Source organism: Anopheles stephensi, chromosome 2 (genome assembly GCF_013141755.1).
Source record: "Anopheles stephensi strain Indian chromosome 2, UCI_ANSTEP_V1.0, whole genome shotgun sequence".
In the NCBI taxonomy this organism is placed as follows: domain Eukaryota; kingdom Metazoa; phylum Arthropoda; class Insecta; order Diptera; family Culicidae; genus Anopheles; species Anopheles stephensi.
In genome coordinates, this window is record NC_050202.1 from 41,104,898 (window position 1) to 41,125,526 (window position 20,629).

The 20,629-nt window shown below is 43.9% G+C and overlaps 1 protein-coding gene across 8 annotated transcripts in view; it reads left to right on the forward strand.

Annotated features, from left to right (window-relative positions):
• Positions 1-20,629, forward strand: part of LOC118506329 (spectrin beta chain, non-erythrocytic 1) — a 53,207-nt gene that overhangs the window by 14,167 nt on the left and 18,411 nt on the right. For 4 of the 8 annotated variants that reach the window (XM_036043295.1, XM_036043294.1, XM_036043297.1 and 1 more), the window contains exons 3-4: positions 15,045-15,217; positions 17,667-17,834. In XM_036043295.1, the coding sequence (XP_035899188.1) occupies positions 15,098-15,217; positions 17,667-17,834 (288 nt within the window). In that variant the 5' untranslated portion in view covers positions 15,045-15,097. Of the gene's footprint in view, positions 1-3,231; positions 3,392-13,415; positions 13,672-15,044; positions 15,218-17,666; positions 17,835-20,629 lie in introns of those variants that run through there. The other 4 variants (XM_036043292.1, XM_036043299.1, XM_036043293.1 and 1 more) reach the window with 2 other exon arrangements.

Consider the following 20,629-nt stretch of genomic DNA (forward strand, 5'->3'; position numbering starts at 1 on the left):
CAATCTGTAGAGCGCTGCCAAACAATAGGAAGATTAATTGTAGCGCTAAATGTCATTGTGGACGAACGACAGAGAGAGAGAGAGAGAGGCAGAGATTTGAGAGTGACGGAAGGCTGTCGTCACGGTGCACTAATTCCAAGACGACGCCGTTCATTGCAGATCTAATTGATTGTCCAATAGCTGGGCTCAATCTTTGGGCTGGTGTTTTGTTGCTCTGAAGTGATGTGCACCGCAAACCCCAAAAATCAGTCTTTTATTTAGTTGTTTCTTCTCAGTTTTTTTTTCAGAATTTTTACTCAAGCTTTTGAACCTTTCCTTCCCAGTTTTGTAGCGTTGATACGTTGCACTACGATATTAAGCAGATTTTCCACTAGATTCAACGACCTTCTGGGAAATTGCCTGCATGACATGGTAAATTGAAGTTTGTTTCAACAATCTCTTCAACAATGTGATGTAGCCTTTAAGGTAAGGTATGTCAAGTTTGTTATCCATTTTACGACAATTTTATGGATTACAGTAACGATTGCATCCGTCAATCAGTCAAGGCCTTCCACCACATTAAACTGCATTTTATGTGATGGAATGGCATGAACTTTATTTCTTATTCATGAACAAAACAAAAAGCAAGCGAGTTGGCAATATCGCTAGGGTTGGAATGGGGCCTATTTGGTCTAAAACTTATTTTGTTTTTGCAAACTACATCCTAATTAATCCAAAATGTTTAAATAATTAAGAAGAATTTGCTTTTGTGTGCGTGTATTTGTTGCTCATCGCGACACTGTCAACATGTGTAGTTGGCTTCGTTGGCATCCCTTTGGTAAAGTAGACGGTTCTTTAGTAAAATCTCCAAATTGACGGTCAACAAGTTCACGATGGCGGTTTGCTTGGATGTGGCATAGCACTCGACACCCCCCAAATCGATCTTAATTGACTCGACCAATTAGCTTAAATGTTTTATTCAACAATGTGTGATGCGGCCTGCCCTACACGAGGTCGATTTTGGGGTGCGTCTTGCGAGTTAAAATTCCTTCGAAAATGTTTACCAAATGTTCCCAGGCTTTGTTTTTTTTTTATCTTGGTAGTGTCACAGCAGTGTTATGTTCGCTGCAGTTTTCTCTAGGGAAAATCCAGAAACATTGCAATCGTCACATGCAAAGCCGAACGCATGCAATGGGCGAGGGTTTTAATTTAAGAACATAGTTTGAGTACGGTCTCAAGCGATCATCTACATCGAGAAAAACGCTGAATTCTGAGCTCGAACAAAGTAACTGTGATTTTGAGCTCGCCACGGATAACCCGCCAATCGGGTCTTGCTGACACTTGCAGCAGAGATAAGTCTACAATCCGCTCCGCACGAATTAAACCAGCCAACCGAAGTCGATCTCGGCATGTCCGTGCTTCTCGAGTATGAGCAAAAGGCAGGCGGAGGTCCCGGAGGTGTCATAAAAAGATGTTAATTGTGTGGAATTTTCTCCCGGTCTTGGAAGCAATGTCGCTGCTGGCGAGAGGTTCGGGATTGATTATAATTAGATCACAACCCTACATCTCGACCGCTCTTCCCGTGGCACGTACAGCTGCGACGCTTCGGGTCAAGAAGAAAGGCGCTGCATGAAACAAGTTTTGCTGTTGTAGTAGGAAGAAGCGAAGAGACTATTTTGCGTGGAAATAATCCGCCAAAGGCTGATGCTCTCTTTACGATTCGGACAAGCTTAGGAACTATGTGTTGCCGATAACACATTGTAACATTGTGTTTGGTGGTTCAATGTCTTTACACACTGCTGGGCACACGCTCGAGTGCGTTCATGTTAATCGACAATCGTTGATTTGTTATTCTAGCAGCGCGCGCATATGGGGTTGATCGTATGGGTGTTGGGAGTGCTGGGTTGCTCCCGAAGACAATTAGAGTGGAAGTCAATTAATTTAAATTGTATCTTATGGACTCGGGTGGCTTCTGGTCGACCAGCTCCCTATGAATCTTGTAAAGCTGCGGCCCTTGTGTTTGGTATGTTTGATGGAAGGAACCGGGGCGGTTGGGACTGCTGTACCTATACCGCCCTACATATACCGTCAAATTGATCCGGTTTCGGATCAGAGTTTAAAATTGTCAGAAAAGCTGTACCGATGTAGGTACAGCGCTAGTGTCCACTGCGGACCGTGTTTGAGCTTCGATTGTAAACTGCTGACGCTGATTGCCCCTGGCATAGGTACATGTTCCATATGCGCGGCCGGTTAGCCATTAGTGGTTGGCCATTAGCATGGGGTGTGTTGTAGCAGGAGCGCTGTTTAATGATCCCTTCACACTCTGTGTACTGTTGATTAATGGTTTGCGATAGGCTACGGGGCTCCCCTGGGCAGAGTGGATGAAAGCTAGAACCAGGTTCATAGTAGCGCGACTATATCGTTGTTGGTGAAGGTGAAGTTTATATCACTCAAGTGCGGCTGAAGATGGAGTAGAGCTTAGAGCTGCAGTGTTTGTTACAAAAGTGTGCCAACTCGAGTCGTTAAATACTCAAGGATTCCGCATCATCCGTGCGAATAGAATTTGCAGGATGGGTTTACAGACGACCGAGGTCTTTCTCTTTAGTGTAGTTGATTATATCTCGCGTTGCGCTGTGCGCTTCGAATAATTGGTTTGATCTCCACTGAATTGAACACGATCGACACGAGCGCAAGTCGTCGCTTGGGCGTGATAATGGCGCATTAGAATGATAAACCGCATAATGAGCCCTGAGGTCAAGACTGTTTACTCGACAGCAAATTACTGCTATTGGCTAGCTAATCAACATTTCATCCTCTGCTCATTAAGATATAAAAGTTTCTAATGATTAGGTTAAGCCTCCATCTAGAACGCAGACTAGTGTGGCGGATTATAGAGGATCGATTCAGGCGCCGTTCAAGTACGAGTGCCCAAAAAGAGCTTGCATGTGAGCTCGAGTACTGATAATATTTTTCTGAAGCTGTTGTTGTAAAAGATATGAGGCATCTCGCAACGGAATGAGGCCATTCTACGTGTTCCATTTTTCCTTGAAGTGTTTTACAACATTCGAAAAAAAAAGACCAGTAGATAAGCAGAATGTCATGTTCGATGTCCATTTTCAAGATGCTTATCACAGGCGGCTCGTATAACACGAAATGCTTGCAGAGTTCTGAATTGTAGCACTCCCAAGACAATCAGCTTGATTGATACCTCTCACTCAACAGTTATCATTCTTTTTTTCTTCTTCTCTGCAGGTAAGCCTAGACCAGAGGTGACGTTCAGCTGTTCTTTTCGCGTGGCGAAGAACGGATGTCACTTTATCGGGAACCTGCACGGCTGCAACGCAACTCCCTGATTGTCAATCTACGTCATCCGTTATCGAATGTCTGATCAATCGCTAACATGACACTTTAGGTAGGTAACATTACACGACCGAAATGTTCTGCTGAAAAGCGAGCGTGGTCGAGGGTAGTGGCGCTTTTCACAAAATGTTCGTGAAAATGAACGAACAATTTCGTAGACTGGTGAACGCGTAGAATGCTTGCTTGTGTTTCAATGCACTTCAAAACTGTCGCCATCCGGTGAACGGGGACGGACGGCCATCCGCCGACGTCGACGATTCATGGCCGGAAACTCTAATGCTTTTCGGCTCGTAAATATGACCAATTGATGGTGGCGTTCCATTGAAAGTGCATGAGCAATTATTGATAAAGGAGAGAGTGTCGTTAAGTGCAAATGATCGATGGAGTGGCATCGTTCTGTAGCAAGATCGCGCACTAACGGCGCTTGAGTCAGCTAGTAGAAATTGGCAACGGCTTCTTCTGAGAGGGTATTAAGCAGTGTAAGCCATTAGAATTCATTTATGAGTCAGTTTGTGGTACGTAAATTCCACTCAAGAGATCTGCGGTTCCTATGGGCCTCGCTGTACTCTGCCATCGTCGAGGGCAATTGGCGTAAATGAAGTGAAGATGATCGCGGGTGAGCTACCATTAGCAGATGTGCTCGACGAAATTGCCACATGGTTTTTGATAGCGTTTTATTCGGTTCGTGAAATGAAGCAACGATCTCTCTGAAGTACGCGACGTGAATGCACTTGTTGACTTCTGCATTCCCTTTTTCGTCGCTGTCTCGTGTTCGCCGTGCACTTGGCGCGAATGCATTTACGTTCTCCTCATGCCGGGCACATAACTTTATAAGCAGCAGTTCTGCGAGTTTCCCACCCATCTTTTCAGAGTTCGCTGAACCGGTGCCAGTGAACAGCGCGCTAAGCCGAGGTTTGGGGGGTTTATTTGAATTTAATTTTTTTTAACCGTTTTCCCAAGACCGCGACCGCGCTGCAACGGGTGTCGTGTTTTTGAGGTTCGTGTCTAGTTGGGTAGAAATATTTTCGTTCCCATCTGCCGGTCGGGTCCGGTCGGTGAAACTTTGCCGATGGGAAGATAAGTGTTTCGGTATGCTTCCTGAGAATGCGGGCTGGCCGACTGGCTGGTACACCGGGCCCTGGCGCACAGCTGTACACCACATCGCTCATACGCTACCCTGCTGAAGCATGTTAGTAGGTCGTGACTGGCGTGAAATAGCTCCAGTATGACATCACGCTTTTCTGGTTTTGCTAGCGAGGAGCGGCGGCAGTGTTTGTAGCGTCGTCGTCCTGTTGTGTGTCCAGCTTTGTGGCAGCATTGGTCCGAACCGCGCGGTTTTGTTTGTTGCCGGCAATACCAGTTCGGCTTACGGCTTCGCACAACGGTGTGACTTGTGCGGTTTGTACAACGGGACGGGATGGTATTGAGCTCTATCTCCACTCGCAGTAATCCAATCGCATTCATTCAATCGCACTCGGAGGATACGCTGGCGAAGCGGCATTAAGCGTCGTCGAGCTGCAATTAATAATTCATTTACAGTTATTACTCCACCGGAGGAGGCTAGTGGGATGTGCTGCTTGGTAGGTAATGTCGGAAGGATGTCGGCGAGGACGCGCGAAAAGAATTTGTGAGGGTGAGAGTGCGATAGAGGGGGGGCTGGAAACGAAAGGTCGCGCATGGCGGCAAATGCAAACCGCGGCAAGACTGTAAAAAGTCAGTACTCGCGTGCCTTTGCAATCCCCCAACCTAACTAACGCGGCTGGCATTCAACGCGCGCGCGCGCTCCTGCTGCATCTGGTGGCGATGCATTTGGTTTGGGCAGCGCGGGACGGGTAGCGTGGCACACCCAGGGTTTGTATTACTACGACGGCGATGAAGGTCGGGTCGCCGGTTTGGAGATTGGAGTGTAACTCGCGACAACCGGAACGGAAATCAGAGCAAATGGAAAAGACCGGTTTTGTGGTGGGTGAATGGGACCCGGTTTTTCTATGTTGGTTGGCCGGTAAACTTCAAACCACCGAACCCCACATTTGCTGTTGCACTGTTGCTGCTTCCTTCGCCTCTCCTCCTCCGCCGTCAACGACGACGTCATCAGCGGATGCCGTTTGGCCGATGTGAACGTTGACCGATATTAGAGGAATTGCATGCATTTTACATTACTAGCATTAACTGCCGTACGGCGGGCGTTCCGGCGACTAGATCCCATTGGGGGGATGGATACCATTAAGTGGCTGAAGTTGGTAGAATTGCTAAAGTTTCGATCGAGCAAACAAATGCTCAAGGTCAAACTGTTAATTATGTCAGGAATCCAGTCAGAATTTTAAAAAGCAAATACAGTGTTCCTTAGTATCGATCCTATCCTATATAAATGTCTCTGTTTAAGTAATGTTAAAATAAGCTGTTTATAGCATGTTACTAGATGATTTCATTAGAAGTAAGCAGAATGGAGTAGCTACTACAAACTTAGCATAGTTATACGTACTTCAAAAATAAATCATTCAATGTGTTTTAGATGTTCATCAGTAAATCAATTTTATAAGCATGTTTGAAGTAAAAAAAAACTAAGCAAACAAATGTTTTCCTTTCAGTCGGTCGCATCGTGTTGAACGTATCGGCTTGCTCTGGCGGGTCGAATAACAAACCCCCCCTTCGTGACCGTCTGTCGTGCGAAGATTGTAATTCAATTCCCAAACTGAAATGTTGTTGTCAAAGTGTGTGCTGTAATGTGAGATAGTAAAACACACTGTGTATCTGTTGCTATTTACATTGCTGCGAGCCTTTTGTTGGCCGTCCGTTTTATAGCGTTTAATCATAAATATTTTAGTTCATGCTATTTTGTCGATTTACAGAACGTTAAAGAATATCTATCCATCTGTTTTAAATGTAACATAATGCCACGTGTACATGACTGAAAAGAAAGAAATGGAAATGGAAAATAGCAGTTGCTATTTTCCACGAACGCTTGGGGTGCAGTTTTCAGAGCAATCGGATTATTATGCCATTGTTTTATCCTATTCCGTTTCGTTCGAACGATAGTTTCACATATTGACCACATCTGGCTAAACCTTTGCCAGTACCGGGCGACGGATTGATGATGGATGGTTTTTGATATCGACTTGTATTTCCTTACCAGTCGTCATGTCACAAGATCGAGATCGGTCAACGCATCACACCTCGCGCTGCTAGTATTTCCATGGGTGCGGTGTCTTTTCCGCCAGGAAATTAGATACTTGCTGGATGGTGATGATGGAGGAAGGTGAAGGAAAGGAGGGCACCAGGGCGGGCAGGGATGGAAGAAGATGTCTTCCGCTTGGGCAGCTTTCTAGGGTTGTGAAATGCGATTGCCGCTTTGTCGATTTTCTCTGACGCTTGTGCGGAGTGTACTCAAACACTTGAGAGGTTTGCCGGTGAAGAAAGAAAGCAATGAGTAACGCTAACGCTCTTGCTCGTTTATGAGCGTTGTAGTTAGGCTTTTCCTGCTGCATTCCTTGCGCCTGGAATGTACCCGACAAACCACGTATGCAATATTGCGATAAGCCGATATTGATAGTTACGCCTTTAAACCTTGCATTCCTTGCCGATAGTAGAAGCTGATCGTATGTCTATGAAAGAGGTATATTGAGTTGAACGATGTCCTCATCCTGATTAAAGAACGCAAGTTGACGAAAAGTTTCCTTGGAACTGAAAATTTAAAAAAACCTCATTTTAAACACTCCCTTTCATACTTAATTATATAACAAAGCTAGTTCCAACGTTCCATACTGTCCCACGGAATTCGAACTGAGCTAATTAACTCTTAAATCAAATGGCACACTCGGCGGTATGATTGCTTGACAGGAGCGTCGCGCTATTGTGTTGTGACAGCGGATGCATCGATCCGTGCATCGGCTGAAGTCGCATCGAAGCACGGAAAGCAAATTGTTGTTGTTTTTTTTTAAACCCGACAGCTAAAAGCATTCGTGTTCGCCGTTCTGCATTCACCAGCCATAACATAATGCAACGGCGCACACGGATCGCATATGCGCGCACAATTAGCTCGTTAGAGCACGTCCAGTATGTGAGGTTAGGTTACGACTTTTCTTTATACTTCGGAACGGTCATGCTTACGCTGTTGAGACAAAAGAGAGGACGGTGCACTGCGCACGAGTGCACGAGTGCATTTGTCACTGATGCGTTGCAAAGGGCAAGGTCACGCGGAATGCGGAATCGCATCACGTCTCCCGACGGCAGACGAATCAACTTTGCTTGTATTGGTATTTGGTACGGTTTGCTGCTTCGATTCCCCTGGCTGGCAGATGGGATGTATCACTGGCAGATGGGTGAAAGTGTGGCTGCCGGAAGACAAATAGAATACCGTATGGAATTAATTAAGCTGCAGATTAGTACTGGTGGCAGTAGAGAAAGGATGGAATCGCTGAGAATATTTTTGTTTGATTTCTTGCTCTTTGTGCTTATCTACAAGCTAATGTAAATGAAGTCAGTTAACACTATTCAGACTCCTGGAACATGTATTTGCCGCAGACGTGAATGTAGCGCAATCCCTCGGGTGGCGTTAATCTCGAGTGGAATTTAACACTTAATCAAACCGTAATGACCACCATCTCTTGCAAGGCTCAGCGCGATAGCTTAGGCTGAAGAACTGATGTGGGAAAATACAAGAGACCTACTTGTAGCGAATGCGAATGGTAGTAGAAGCCGTAGAGAGTGCAAAATAGAGGGGACACACGGTTGACGTCAATCGATGCAGATTAATGCACTCTGCTGGCCGTACAGAGGAGGTCCTACTTTCGCAGGGCAATAAATAGATGAAGGATAAACAGCAGATCCACAAACAAAACCTAAACCAGGCATCTGGAAGGGAACTTTTGAAGCCACAGCGGCAGTGGCAGAGTTGTCCGTAGGGTGAAGAGTGTACAACTGGTGACAGTACCCGCATGGTTCGTCGGTGTGCCAGTTTTGCCCAGCTATCCGTAGGCAGATGTTACTGTGGCTGAAAACTCGGGTGACCCCTGGTAGCGTCCCACACCAAGTTGTGGCGGCATCATATATGGGCAAGCGAAAACTAAGATCGGTTGGAATTGATTGAGGATCTCATGGTGGATAGCATCAGCGGAGTAGTTAAAATGGAGTTGCAATATTCGAGGAGTTTGTGCTGAAGCTATATTTTGTTACTTTATATTTGTATGTTTGAATCAAGAACGATTTATAATAGTGCCGGTTGGGTTTCACAGCAAAACTATCTTGCGCAAAGTTTAACTGTCGCCTGAAGTCTTCGCCTTCCTCTTGAATTTGCTGACGCGTCCTCTCTCGCTCTGTCTGAATCAGTGTATTTTTAGTTCCGACCCCTTGGATGTTGGAATCAGAGTTACGCTGACAGCTGTCGCCAGAGTCGTAATGTAACTTGTTTAACTTCGTCAAATACCACACACGGAGCAATAATTTGACTCGTGCGGTGGCATTGACTGTTGGCATTTGTGCAAAATGCTAAGCCCGTTTCCTGCCGGCTGCAGCTGACTAATCTGTTTAGCCCTAGGTCGTTGCGTTCTTGCCTTCTGCCAAGACTTTTTTTTGCTGGCCCAAGAGGACCTACTCAAGTAGATGCGTCTTCTGGTTCTATCGTGTTTTCCATCGTTCTGCCAGCGCAGGGACTGCACGTGTTGTACTGGCGAATGTTTACATATTCCTTTCGACGACGGATTTCCTTTACAGAGGGCGGTTATAGGGATGGTCTTGTTTGAACTCGTCTTGTTGACGCCTGGTGTTCGTATGAATTTTGTTCCGAATCTTGCGTTTGGAAGAATGGTGTTGATGGGCGTGCTGGTTAGCTCTTGGGCAAATGTGTTCATTCAGAAACAGTGCTGTGGAAGTGGATCGTAAAGCCCGTGGATCGCTACACCCATATTTGGTAACTGAATTTAATTTAATGTGACAGGTATGTGCGTCGGAAAGAAATATAATACTGCAGAATGCTATGAGATCTTGAAAAGCGTTGCTTGAACATTCGTTACCTCTTATACAGATTTAATTTATAGCAATCAGTAGTAGCATTAGTTTTGGGGATCGTCCAATGATTCGGTAAGGAGTGTTTTTAAAGCCTTTGGGATATTTCGAAATCAGAAAGACCATCGTTTTCTATAAACACACTGTTGAGTAAACATCTAACCAACATTAATTGTTGTACAGCTCACGACTTCCAGCTCAGATTCAGGCACGTATAACTGTCAAACTCGTCGAATACATTTCCGTTTATGTTTTCTACCCTGTGCATTAGTTGAAGTCTCTTGTTTTTGTTTCTCGGTTTCCATCAGCAATGCGGCATTATTGTTTTTCCATGTTGGAAAAAGGGAATGCTCCCATCAAATGAATTTCGGACAAAAGGGAAACACAAATTCTAAATGGAGGTTTTGGGGATTCGAAAACCAGAACACACTCGTTGGCACAAAGCAATGTGTAAAAAATGTTGTTTTGTTTGTATTTAGGGCATGTATTTTCCATGTCCGATTTGACTATACCACGTGTGTTTATTAGGTTTATAAAAACAAAATCTCAATGTGCGCTTGGGATGCGCTTACTAATTACACATACTTTTGTAGAGGACGAGTGGAAAGTGGACGTTTTGCATAGTGCCGGATGCAAGAAGATCAATATTTTGGTGAATTTTGTTCATTTTGTTGGTGGCTCAATTTGAGATAAAAGTTTAACTTACTCCTGGCACTATTTTTAAAGCTTTAAAGCCAAAATATTGAACAAATATTCATTCCATGTTCATTTTGGAAAAAATAAAGAATCAATATCGTAGCTCAGTTACAAAACTATGAAACAAAATTTCTTAAATTAACCCATTATTGCTAAACCAGTAGGAGCCTGTGTACCACGAAACACGAAACATCGAAACGAGTTCTCCGGGACTTGCTCATACAAACAGCGGAAGCGAAACAAACACATTCCCCAGCTAATGAGTGAGTTTTGGGATTATTCGAACGAATCAAACAAAATCGTCTAGCAAGAACAACACGATGCGTTGTGTGCTGTTGTAGCCAGCTGAAGCTAAACGACACACTGCCGAATGGAAGGGAGAAAACGTATTTACAATCCTGCTTTGAAATTCAAGGTCACTTCGGAACCTAAGCCTCACCAGTCGGAACAGACCCGGGTTGAAGTATAACGCTGACGAAAAAGTGAGCTCACCGAAAACAACACGCACGCATTCTCCATAATCTCCGCGCGCGCGCCCGTTCCATTTGCTGGAGAGGCGACCGAGCATCTGGCAGGCATGTGTGTTGCTGAACGTGTACCGGGCACAGGCAGTCGTTAGGCAAGGGGGAAGAACTTTCAAATTTGGGCTACAGAACCTGAATGTTTGTCGCTTTTGCTGTCATAAATGTTTTAGGCTCGGAATGTGGCCGTCCCGATGGTGTCCCTCGGTCGGTTGATGAGTTTAAGATTTTTTGAAGACGATTTGACGAGTTCTAGTGTGTTGTGTATTTGAACCGTTTGGTGTAGTTTACGTATTCGCGTTTTGAGTTGCCAAGATTTTTAAAGTAAATGCAGTTTGATAGTTTGTGTGCACACACAATGAACTTGTGAGGGGAGAAGATGCGAAAATTAGGTGAGATACAATATGTTGGGCCTGGACGGGTATTGTAACCGTTTCTGTTACTCATAAGCATTTTACCAGACCTGTTTGCTGCCAAACGATATCAGTACCTGCAGCTGTATTCCGTTCCTTCAGGTCGAGCGATACTTTCCCATCGCTACAATGAACGCATTAAAACAAACCTAGGCACACATTTAATATAAATTTTATCTGCCTACAACACAAAGGAAAGATAAACATTTGGCAAATACTAAGAGAAACTTACAATTCCTAAGAAAGAGTCATTTGATTGTTTTTTGGGTCATAACTTTGGCTCAATCATGTTAGCGACAGAAACGGTTTATTAATGTTAAAATTTATGTTCAGTTCAATTCAATAGAATCTTCACTAATGTTTTAACTTTCCTGATAAATTTGAAGCATGAAAGATATTTATCGGGATAATTAGTTTAAAGAGGACTAAGACTGAATGACAATAAAAAGCAGTAAAATTGTATATTGTACTTCAATATTAAAAATGAGGTAATGAACCATCTTTGGCTATATTAATAAATACTTTTTTTTCTATTCATAAGAAACGGCCAGGCCGTAAAATAAATTCTCTTGTAAATGCACGCTGAAACTCATTGCGGAAAGATGAAATGTGGAGTTTAGAGATTAAAATCTCTCCGATATCTCTATACATACGGCATCTCAGATCAGATACCCTTAACTGCCGGTTTTTTAGATGTTATTTCTCCTACAAAAATTAAACAGCTCAAATTTTCAATACAACTGTTCATGCACCGTTAAAATTCATCAGTCATAGATAATTTGTGGTTTATATCAGAAAAAAGAAGAAGGTGTAATTTCTTACATATTAAATATATTCTTACATTGCTTTCGAAAGATTGATTGAGTAATGGCATATCGTTCAGTACACCAATAATTCGTTCGGCACTGTAATTGATGGCCTGTTCGTTAGGTTGTTTGTTTGTTTTATTTACAGCTGGAATGGAAATGGATTTTGAATGTTGCGTTCGGTAATAAATCATGCGTAATTGATTGAATAAAAACCCCTGCACGATACAGTCGAAGGTTGACAAATTTGTACAGTGCGCGCTTCCAAAAGCGATCCAAGTGGTTCTAAGTCGGCTTATCTAAAACGATTCGGAAGTGATTAGAAATGTTGCTGTGATGGTTAATATGTAGTTGGAAACATTTTTTTATCGCATTATAAGCTATGCTTCACTTCTTCTTCTTCTGGCTTTCTGTGACTTAGTAAAAAGACCCGTAGTAAAGTAATCAACCTTACGTACGGGGAGCTGGTCTGGATGGGAATTGAACGCCGGACCTGCCGTGTGAAGACCGGCGCCGCTGTCGCGTCTGCCACCGGACCGCCCCTTCACTACTACAAAAATTAAAACAAGCAATAAAGAGGTTGGAGTACCATATGGAAATCTCTGACTCACTGGTCAAAGCTTAAATAAGCATCTTCCCTCTATCCCAACTGAGTAATATGACATCATCTGTTCGTGTGAATTGCAGCACTGCCTATAGAAAAGGAGAGAGACAGACAGTAAATTCTGACGTCTACTTTTGTAGTGTTTTATGGTAACACGTGTTGATGTATGCTAAACCGAACCGAATTTTGGGTTTTATGAAGTGTTTAAGCAAGAAACGCATCTTGCTTCTTGTTCACGTGTAACCGCGCGATCAGTTTCCAACGCAATTTACTTAACGAGGTTAATGCTCTTGGGATTGGAAATACAAAGTGAAGTGGACAGTAAACATGGCGAACAAGCAGCAGGCAGGACTTTGATTTCTAAACTTGACCAGCAGCTTGACCACTTGCGCCATAGACGGTGTGAATAGTGACATTAGCTTGACTGGAATGGTTGAAAGTATTACCAAGTATGTTTTCGCAGACTCATTTGCTACTACCAGGTGATGAGATTCGTTTCCCGATCGTCAATGCTATCGTAAATCGTTGCGGACGAAATTTAAGTTTGCAAGGATCTATCTATAAACTGAAATCACGTTAGAAACGTAGAAGATAAAAGTGGTTATGTGCGATTTACTGCAACTTTTCCAAGAAAATCGAAAAAGTATGCTTAAGATAATCCACTAATAACGTGTGGCTCACGGGTTTAGTTCCAGTATTTAGCGGGTGGGTACAAAATCAGGTGTGACTTCTGTATTACGTTAGCATCTGCGGCGCTTCCGCCTTTACGCTGAACAGTTGGTCGTGGAGTATGCAAGCTCACGTTTTACCCTTATTTTTACCGGGCCTCTGTACTTACCTGTGGCCCTACATGTAGCCTTCGGAGCGTCCCAGATCTCCCTGCTGTTCTTCTCTGCTGCGTCCGGTCGGGTTCGGAGTTTTATCTGCAGCCTTCGTTTGAATGGACGTCATGCTGTAGGTGTGAGTGCTGATAAGCACGCCCCAAACCCGCGTATATCATGTGCACAGTGTTTTCGCGCACGACGTAACTCACAGTCGCAGAGTGTTTTTCGTGCAAGCTGGAGAGCTCATCCGAGGAGAGCAGTTACAACTCGAAATAGTGCAAATTGTGAACGAAACACAAACAGAAACTGTAAGAAAAACATATAGAACGACTGGTTTTGGAATAGGAAAGTGAAAAGAGTTGTGTCAGTTGATTGTGTGAAGGAGTCGGGTTTTTGATAGAGAAGAAAGGACTATACGATTATACATGTCTCAGTATCGATATGAGTATACACCGTACAGACGATCTGGTAAGTGACTGAAATGAAAGTGAAGTTAGAATGGTAGTCGAATGAAATGGTGCTTCACATGTTATGATACTCTATAAATCAGAGGGGATAAAAATTAAAGAAAAATCATGTCGACACTTGGAATGCGCATGACATCATGTTTCTTGCAGTGACCAACCAGGCAGATGAGTCAATTAGCGTTATCGCACCTTTCCGCGGAAGATGTTCTTCGCATGTGGTGTACACAGTGAACTACTAATGGTGTAGGGAAAAAGCAAACTGTTCTGTGTGGAAGTGGGGATACGCAGAGTGTGATAAAAAGGTAGCCCAACCTTTCAAGGTGCATAACATCGCTTCCATGGCGTAGGGACGACATTGACCAAATACTGGGGCGGCCAGTGTGCCTCTATTTTTGTAGCGGTTATCTGTTTACTGACCGTGATATACCGCATGTGTGTGTGTGTGTGTGTCCCCTGGACGCGTAATTACCTTCCAGCGTTCTAGAGCCTGCTTCACCTACCGCCTCAGGAATGCAACGGTCGTAACATCGATCGATATGAGTCCTAAGGCGGATTAGCCGACCAAAGGCAGACTTTAATGTTTTTTTTTAGAAAAGGGAAAGCAACCGAATGCCATATCTCTGATAACTTGGGATGGGATTGGTCCTGTGATAAGCTACAGCAAAATTGGAATGTGTGGAACAGCATAGATTAAAAAGATGATCCAACCGTCTTATCGGCAAGCAAGGTTTCGGTTGTGCATGCGTTACGCAATTTAGTCTTCAACAAATTGGCGAAATTTGTCGACACTTTCAATGGGAATGCAAACTGCACGTTTGGTAAGGTTTCGAGATAATTGAATTCCAATGTACACTTCATTCCGAAGCGAACGCTGGCAAAGTTCGCAGAGACGACGCTGGTCACACCAATCGTGACCAACGATAACGATGCACCTTATCTCGAGCAAATTCTAGTTGATAATAAAACCACCACCGAAGGTAGTGGCGTTGGTCCGTTTACGCGATGAATGTCACGCTCTGTGCGATGGTCACAGCTGTTTAGTACTACGCCTTTGGGGCGGTGTAAAATCTACGATCGTATCGCGGCCGCACACTGCTTTGCATATGTTGCCGGATAGAACTAGCTGCCCTTAAGCGGTACTTTAAAGCGTTCGAAGTTCAATAGGGCACGTCGTCGAATGTAAGTCGGTAAAGGGGGTGCTGCTGATGGTGGTGGCCACGCCGATGGTGGCCTCTCCGCCATGTGCCCGACGTTGGCGATAAGTAGAGTTTGTTTGCAAGCAGCGGCTCGCAACCGCGGTTAACGATCGATCGGCAAACGGTTACGATGATAATAACTCATGTGCTCTGGGTTTTTTTTTCTATTCTTCAACAGGTTCCAATTATGAACCAGGCGGCTATGCGTTCCAAGTACAGCAGCGCACCAACATGACGCAACGGGAAGGCATACACAAGTTTGAGAACGAGCGTATCAAAACGCTTCAGGAGGAACGTTTGCACATCCAGAAGAAAACGTTTACAAAATGGATGAACTCCTTTCTGGTGAAGGTAAGTGTCGTATATGTTTTTGTGTATTGGAGTGGAATAAATTGATAAATAATTTTCTGGTTCTGCTGAGACAACTCAATGCATTCAAATTTGGTTGAATCTTCCATCGAAGAAGGATTCTTCAGAAATATGATTACCCCTTTCCGCGTGATCCTTTTCCTGTTAGCTGAAATCAAACCATGGCTGTTTTAATAATAAATGTGAGCACAGGATCAGTTCTTTCTAGAACTGCACGATGAGTTCTGCTTTGTTCTAGTGTCAGAATGATTGGATAAAGTCCTACAAGTGCCGTTTGTCAAGATCTTGTTCTTCTTAATCCCTTTACGCGAGAAAGCATCAAGTTCCCTCATCAATATCGACTTGCTAGGTCATACCGGCCATCAAATACGCTTACTGGACTTATTGATACCACGTAGTTGAAAAGTCGATCCTCACTACGGGGGAATGGATCGTATGGGATTTGAACCCAGATCATGCCGTGTGAAGATCGCATCTATCCCCGGGATATCTGTCAATAGTATCTGCTGCAATCTAAAGACACACGCAGTATTATTGCGTGTGTGGCCAGACAATGTCCCCGATAAGATTTTCTCATCTGTAGGGAAGAAACATAGTACAAGCTATTATAAATGCTTGGGACCCCATTCATATTGTATATCATATCCTTAAAACTGGTACCGGGTGGCGTCTCGATGTTTTAGAGAGTTCCGAACATCCAGGCCCTGTTAGCAGGTACGACGTGTTAGAGGTCTCCAACTTTCCGGTTTGATCAGCCACTGTTTGTCTATCTCAAATCTTCAAATCTATAGAAATCAGCTTAATCTCTAGATAACGATAGAGTAATCTCTTGACGGCATCAAACAGACATAATAAAAATGACGCTGGACAGTTGGGTGTATCGCTAGGCAAAAATTAAAAAATCCGTCCATTTTTTTTAAGGCATACATTACATAACTTTTTGAAAATGCTTCAATTCTTCAATTCTGCTCAGAGGATTTCCCGAATCTAAACACGCCGTTCGAGATGCGCACAGAGAAAGTAATGTGTTTTCATTTCACCTAGTTTTGTTGTCGGTTTTCACGCGCCGCCGGTCGGTATGCTTTAGTTGCTAATTGCAGTATATTAGTGCTGCACTTCCCAGTCATCATGGGTGCGCTTTCTCACGAATGCGTCATTGTTTGTTTATTAAATGTATCAGAAATGGTAACCAGGAGGGCGGCGGCATGTACTACACGGCATGTACACACCGCAAGGGGCTCTCAGGAAGGGAGTCCCAGCAATAAATGGGTCAGATCTCAGAAGGTGACAACGTGCAACTCCCACAGCTCCCGGTTAGGTTAGTGGGCCACCTCGTGCGAAAATTGAGGGGCAGACAATCGTGCTGTTTTATTACCATTGTTGTGACCAACGCCTGCAACACTTGACTTTGAATGTGGCGGCATGGAATATGACATTTTATTACGAGCATTGGCGTACGCGTGTACCGTTTGGTGCTTACTTCTCTGGGAGCAAAAGCTGCACTTACGACGCCATATAACATTGTAAAATAGATCCGCCATCTCCCAGTGAGTGCGGCGGTAGGTTGCGTAGGTGCAAAGAATCGCCATCCACAATGGCTGTAGAAGTTGTTGTTGGGAAGTTTGCTTCCCGTGGCGCCGCCTTCCCAAAGAAATGAGTCATGTTGCTGTTTGGAAGTTTTCTCCTTCAGTCAGGAGCAGTCCAGCGTGAAGCAAAAGGGAAAGGAACCAACGCGCGCCGTGGCTGCAAATTGGTGCGAATGTGTGTTCTACATTCAAACTCCAAATGCCCATGCTAATGAGTAACGGATTTAGCGTACCCTGCGTTCCGTGCGTTCCCAAGCTATTCTAGGCGCTCTACCGGAACTGTGCCGGTTGCGAGAGTCAGTCCATCGCTCACATTCGCGTCCCGTCGAGTGTTGCTAATGAGGAACGAAAATCGGTATCTCGCCTTCCCCATGCTGTTCGGGTGTTATTTATTGGTCCCCGAGCCTTTCGGTGGTGACGAAACAAATTATCACCAGCGGGAGACTGTGGCGATCTTGTATCACCCAACGCCCTCGACTCATAAATCATGATCAAATTTTTGCGTTCACGTAGCATTGCTCATGAATGTTGGGAGCGCTTGAGTTCTGAGGCTGTTCGTAGCGTAGCTTAACTAAGAAATGCTGAAGATGTATGGAAATATGTTATGCAAACAATTTCGTTTGGGTTGGGTACAGTTTTTGACCGGCAGCAACAGGTGTAGCTGGTTCCAGCTGAACTTCAACTCTCCAAAAAACAAAAACCGTGGCTCTCAACATTTTCTCATGCTATTTTCTTAACGTAGTTCCGTAACTTCTCAGATCGGTTTGACGCTTGATTGAAGCACCACTACTAATACCTTTCGTTTCGATGTTCTCACCTTTTTTTCTGTTGTTTTTGTTTTCCAGGCCAAGATGGAGGTCGACGACCTGTTCATCGATCTGGCAGACGGTATCAAGCTGCTGAAGCTGCTGGAAATCATTTCTGGCGAGAAGCTGGGTAAACCGAACAGTGGCCGCATGCGTGTACATAAGATAGAGAACGTTAACAAAAGTTTGGCCTTTCTGCACACGAAGGTAAGTAAAGCAAAAGGGTTTCCCTTGATTTTTTAGTTTTTGTTAACGTATCGCACTCAATGTGTGTTGTCATCAAAGGACTTTTTTTTGTTGGTAAAATTATATCATACAGTTTTCGCAAAATGTAATGAAAACTCGTGTCCACACCAACCAGTACGGCATGGTCCAGTGAGAATCTAGGACAGGCATTTCAATTCACACTTTGTTACAGTTCGCATTTTACACACATCACGCAACGTAAATCCGTGGATAAACCGACCGGACGGACCGACTTTCCAGACAATGGTTTGAAAATGATTTATTGTGCGCTTTTGGTGGGCTACCGAATATGCGATGAAATCATTTCCGTGCAACCTGCATCAACGGTGTGATGCAACAGATCATCACGAGGGTTGCCACTGGTGGAAGGTGAACCGGTTACAAAAAACGATACCCTCTCTGCTGCTGCTTGACCATCAGCAGCAGCTACCCGAATTACTCAACCTTGACCTAGGTTATGGCTTTATATCACAGACAAACGCACAATGAATCACGTCGTTCAATAGGCATGCGATAGATTGGTGAGACACCTGTGTCATTTGTTGATTCGATCACTAGTGGGTTTAGAAAATCCGGGTCATGCATACATATATCCGTCATCAGAAAGTACTGTTGATTGTGTGGATCATTGCGGTCTGATTAGGCTTTCCGGCATCTATTTTGTGAACCCCGTAAACAAAGATAGATAATGGTGGATTAGGGTGAATAATACCAAAATGTTTGGAATCGATTGACGCCTTATCGATCAACTGCTCATGAAAACCGTTTCAATGACACACTTTCACTAACACCGTGAAAATTTTACATCGTTGTTACTATCATTGTTTGGAGAAGCGAAGTACAGCAGGGAGCTCCAGCAAGACTCCAACACAAAACTTAACTTGGCCAGTGATTTAATCTAACAGAACGCTTTGTTCGACCATCGCTATCCTATCCTATCAGATCAACCGTAGCAAATGGATCCCGTTTCGATTGGTTGGTGTGACATTCTTGGGCTTCTTTTCACTCGTGTCTACCAGAAAAGCAGGATGCAAAACACGAAACAAAAAATGATTGTCACGTTTTTTACCCCCTCAAATTCACTCTATAACGGCCGATGGGGGGTTTGCCACACGAAACAAACGTAATGTGTGTTACAAGGTGCAGTTGAGGTCCGCTCGATGGGGTTTCACCCTATCACTATCGAGATCCAGTTATGAATGCTTAAGTGGTTTTTAGCAAAATCGCTTAGTCGCGGCTATTGGAGATAGATCACGTTCCGATGCTTTCAGTTGTGGGTTCCGTTTTGCACCGACCGGGGTAGTAAGTAGTAGCGTTTTGCTCGAAGCTGCTGAATAATGTATTAGGTTGATGATAGCGGGTGAAACAGTGGTTGCACGTTCGTTGAGAAATGCTCGTAGTTTTTTTTATTTTGACGTCACTTTTGATGTCTATTTGTTGCTTTATAATTGATTAATTTAGTGGAGCTAGGCTTTTTAATTAAATTTAATTTACAGGAAGAGGCATTTTTTAGACGATTTCGCAAGAATAATACCAATTAGGCAAGTGTAGCACATGATAAAACAACAGCCGGAAGACGAAGAGTCTTTCCAAATACCTGCTCAATAGATGCGAATGCAAAATCACTGGAACGATCATACAAGAAAAATACGTACTTTTCTGAAGCCGCAATATTGACCATGTGAAATTATGTGCTACAATTACAATATCATCTGAGATTGTTGCTCTAAATGCGATAACATTGCCATATCAACTCATTATGTGTTAAAAAACGCCGCAAAAAGAGCAATTATAAGCAAGCAAACGATCATATTCATGATCATCATCGGGTTTGAAGATCATTATCACGTGCTCTTATGTTTAAATGCTAAACGGCAAGTATCAAGCTTTAACACTAATTTCTCTGTACCATTAGGTTTCTGTGTTGCTTACGTTTGCCCTCAACGCGTGGCATAAGTACAGATGTACAGATACTTTCAATTTCAAGACTAGCAGACTTCAGTTCAAAACTCTAACACCTTCGCGAGGTGCATTTTTGCTGCTTTCCGGCAACTGATAGTGCGAACCTGTTCAGGCATATCGCAATTTGAAGCAGGATGAAGTTAATGCACCGAATGTTTCGATGGACCATGTCTGGTCAATGTCCATTCATCATGAAGCCAATTGATAGCGACTAAAGTGAGCAATTTGTTAGCCAAAGTGGGCAGCTCTTCAGCACTTGGGTGAACATTTTCGCAACGCATAAACTATGCACTAACACGAAGAGCTAGTCGATCACTGACTTCCACCTCCAGATGTTTGTGGGTTTGTGAGTGCGCTCCAAAGAGGAACCGATGGTAACTCTCCCACCGCTACCTCCACTTCCTGGCGAAACGCGGAAGTCCACTTAATGGCTCAATAAGACATAGCTTGGTGTTTGGTGCGTTACGTATATTTGTTGTGAAGGTGTTTTGTTGCCAAAAAAGGGGAAAATGAAATATTTAGCCCTGGTTTTAACATAGCCACAGTGCAGTAATGAAAAGCGAATTTGAAAGCTAACTACTTCGGTAGGCTTCGGTGGTCTGTTTAACATCCGTCGACGGTCCTCTGGGGCTAATTTCTTGATCTTTGCCGGCGGACCAAGTTTCGACCTCAGTTTCGACGGATTTCTGAATGGGTTAATGCAATATGGTCACGTATCTCTTGCAAGAAGTTTGCCAAAAAACAAAGGCGACTTCATAAACCCCTTTCCAACGGGACACATTTCTAAGCGAATT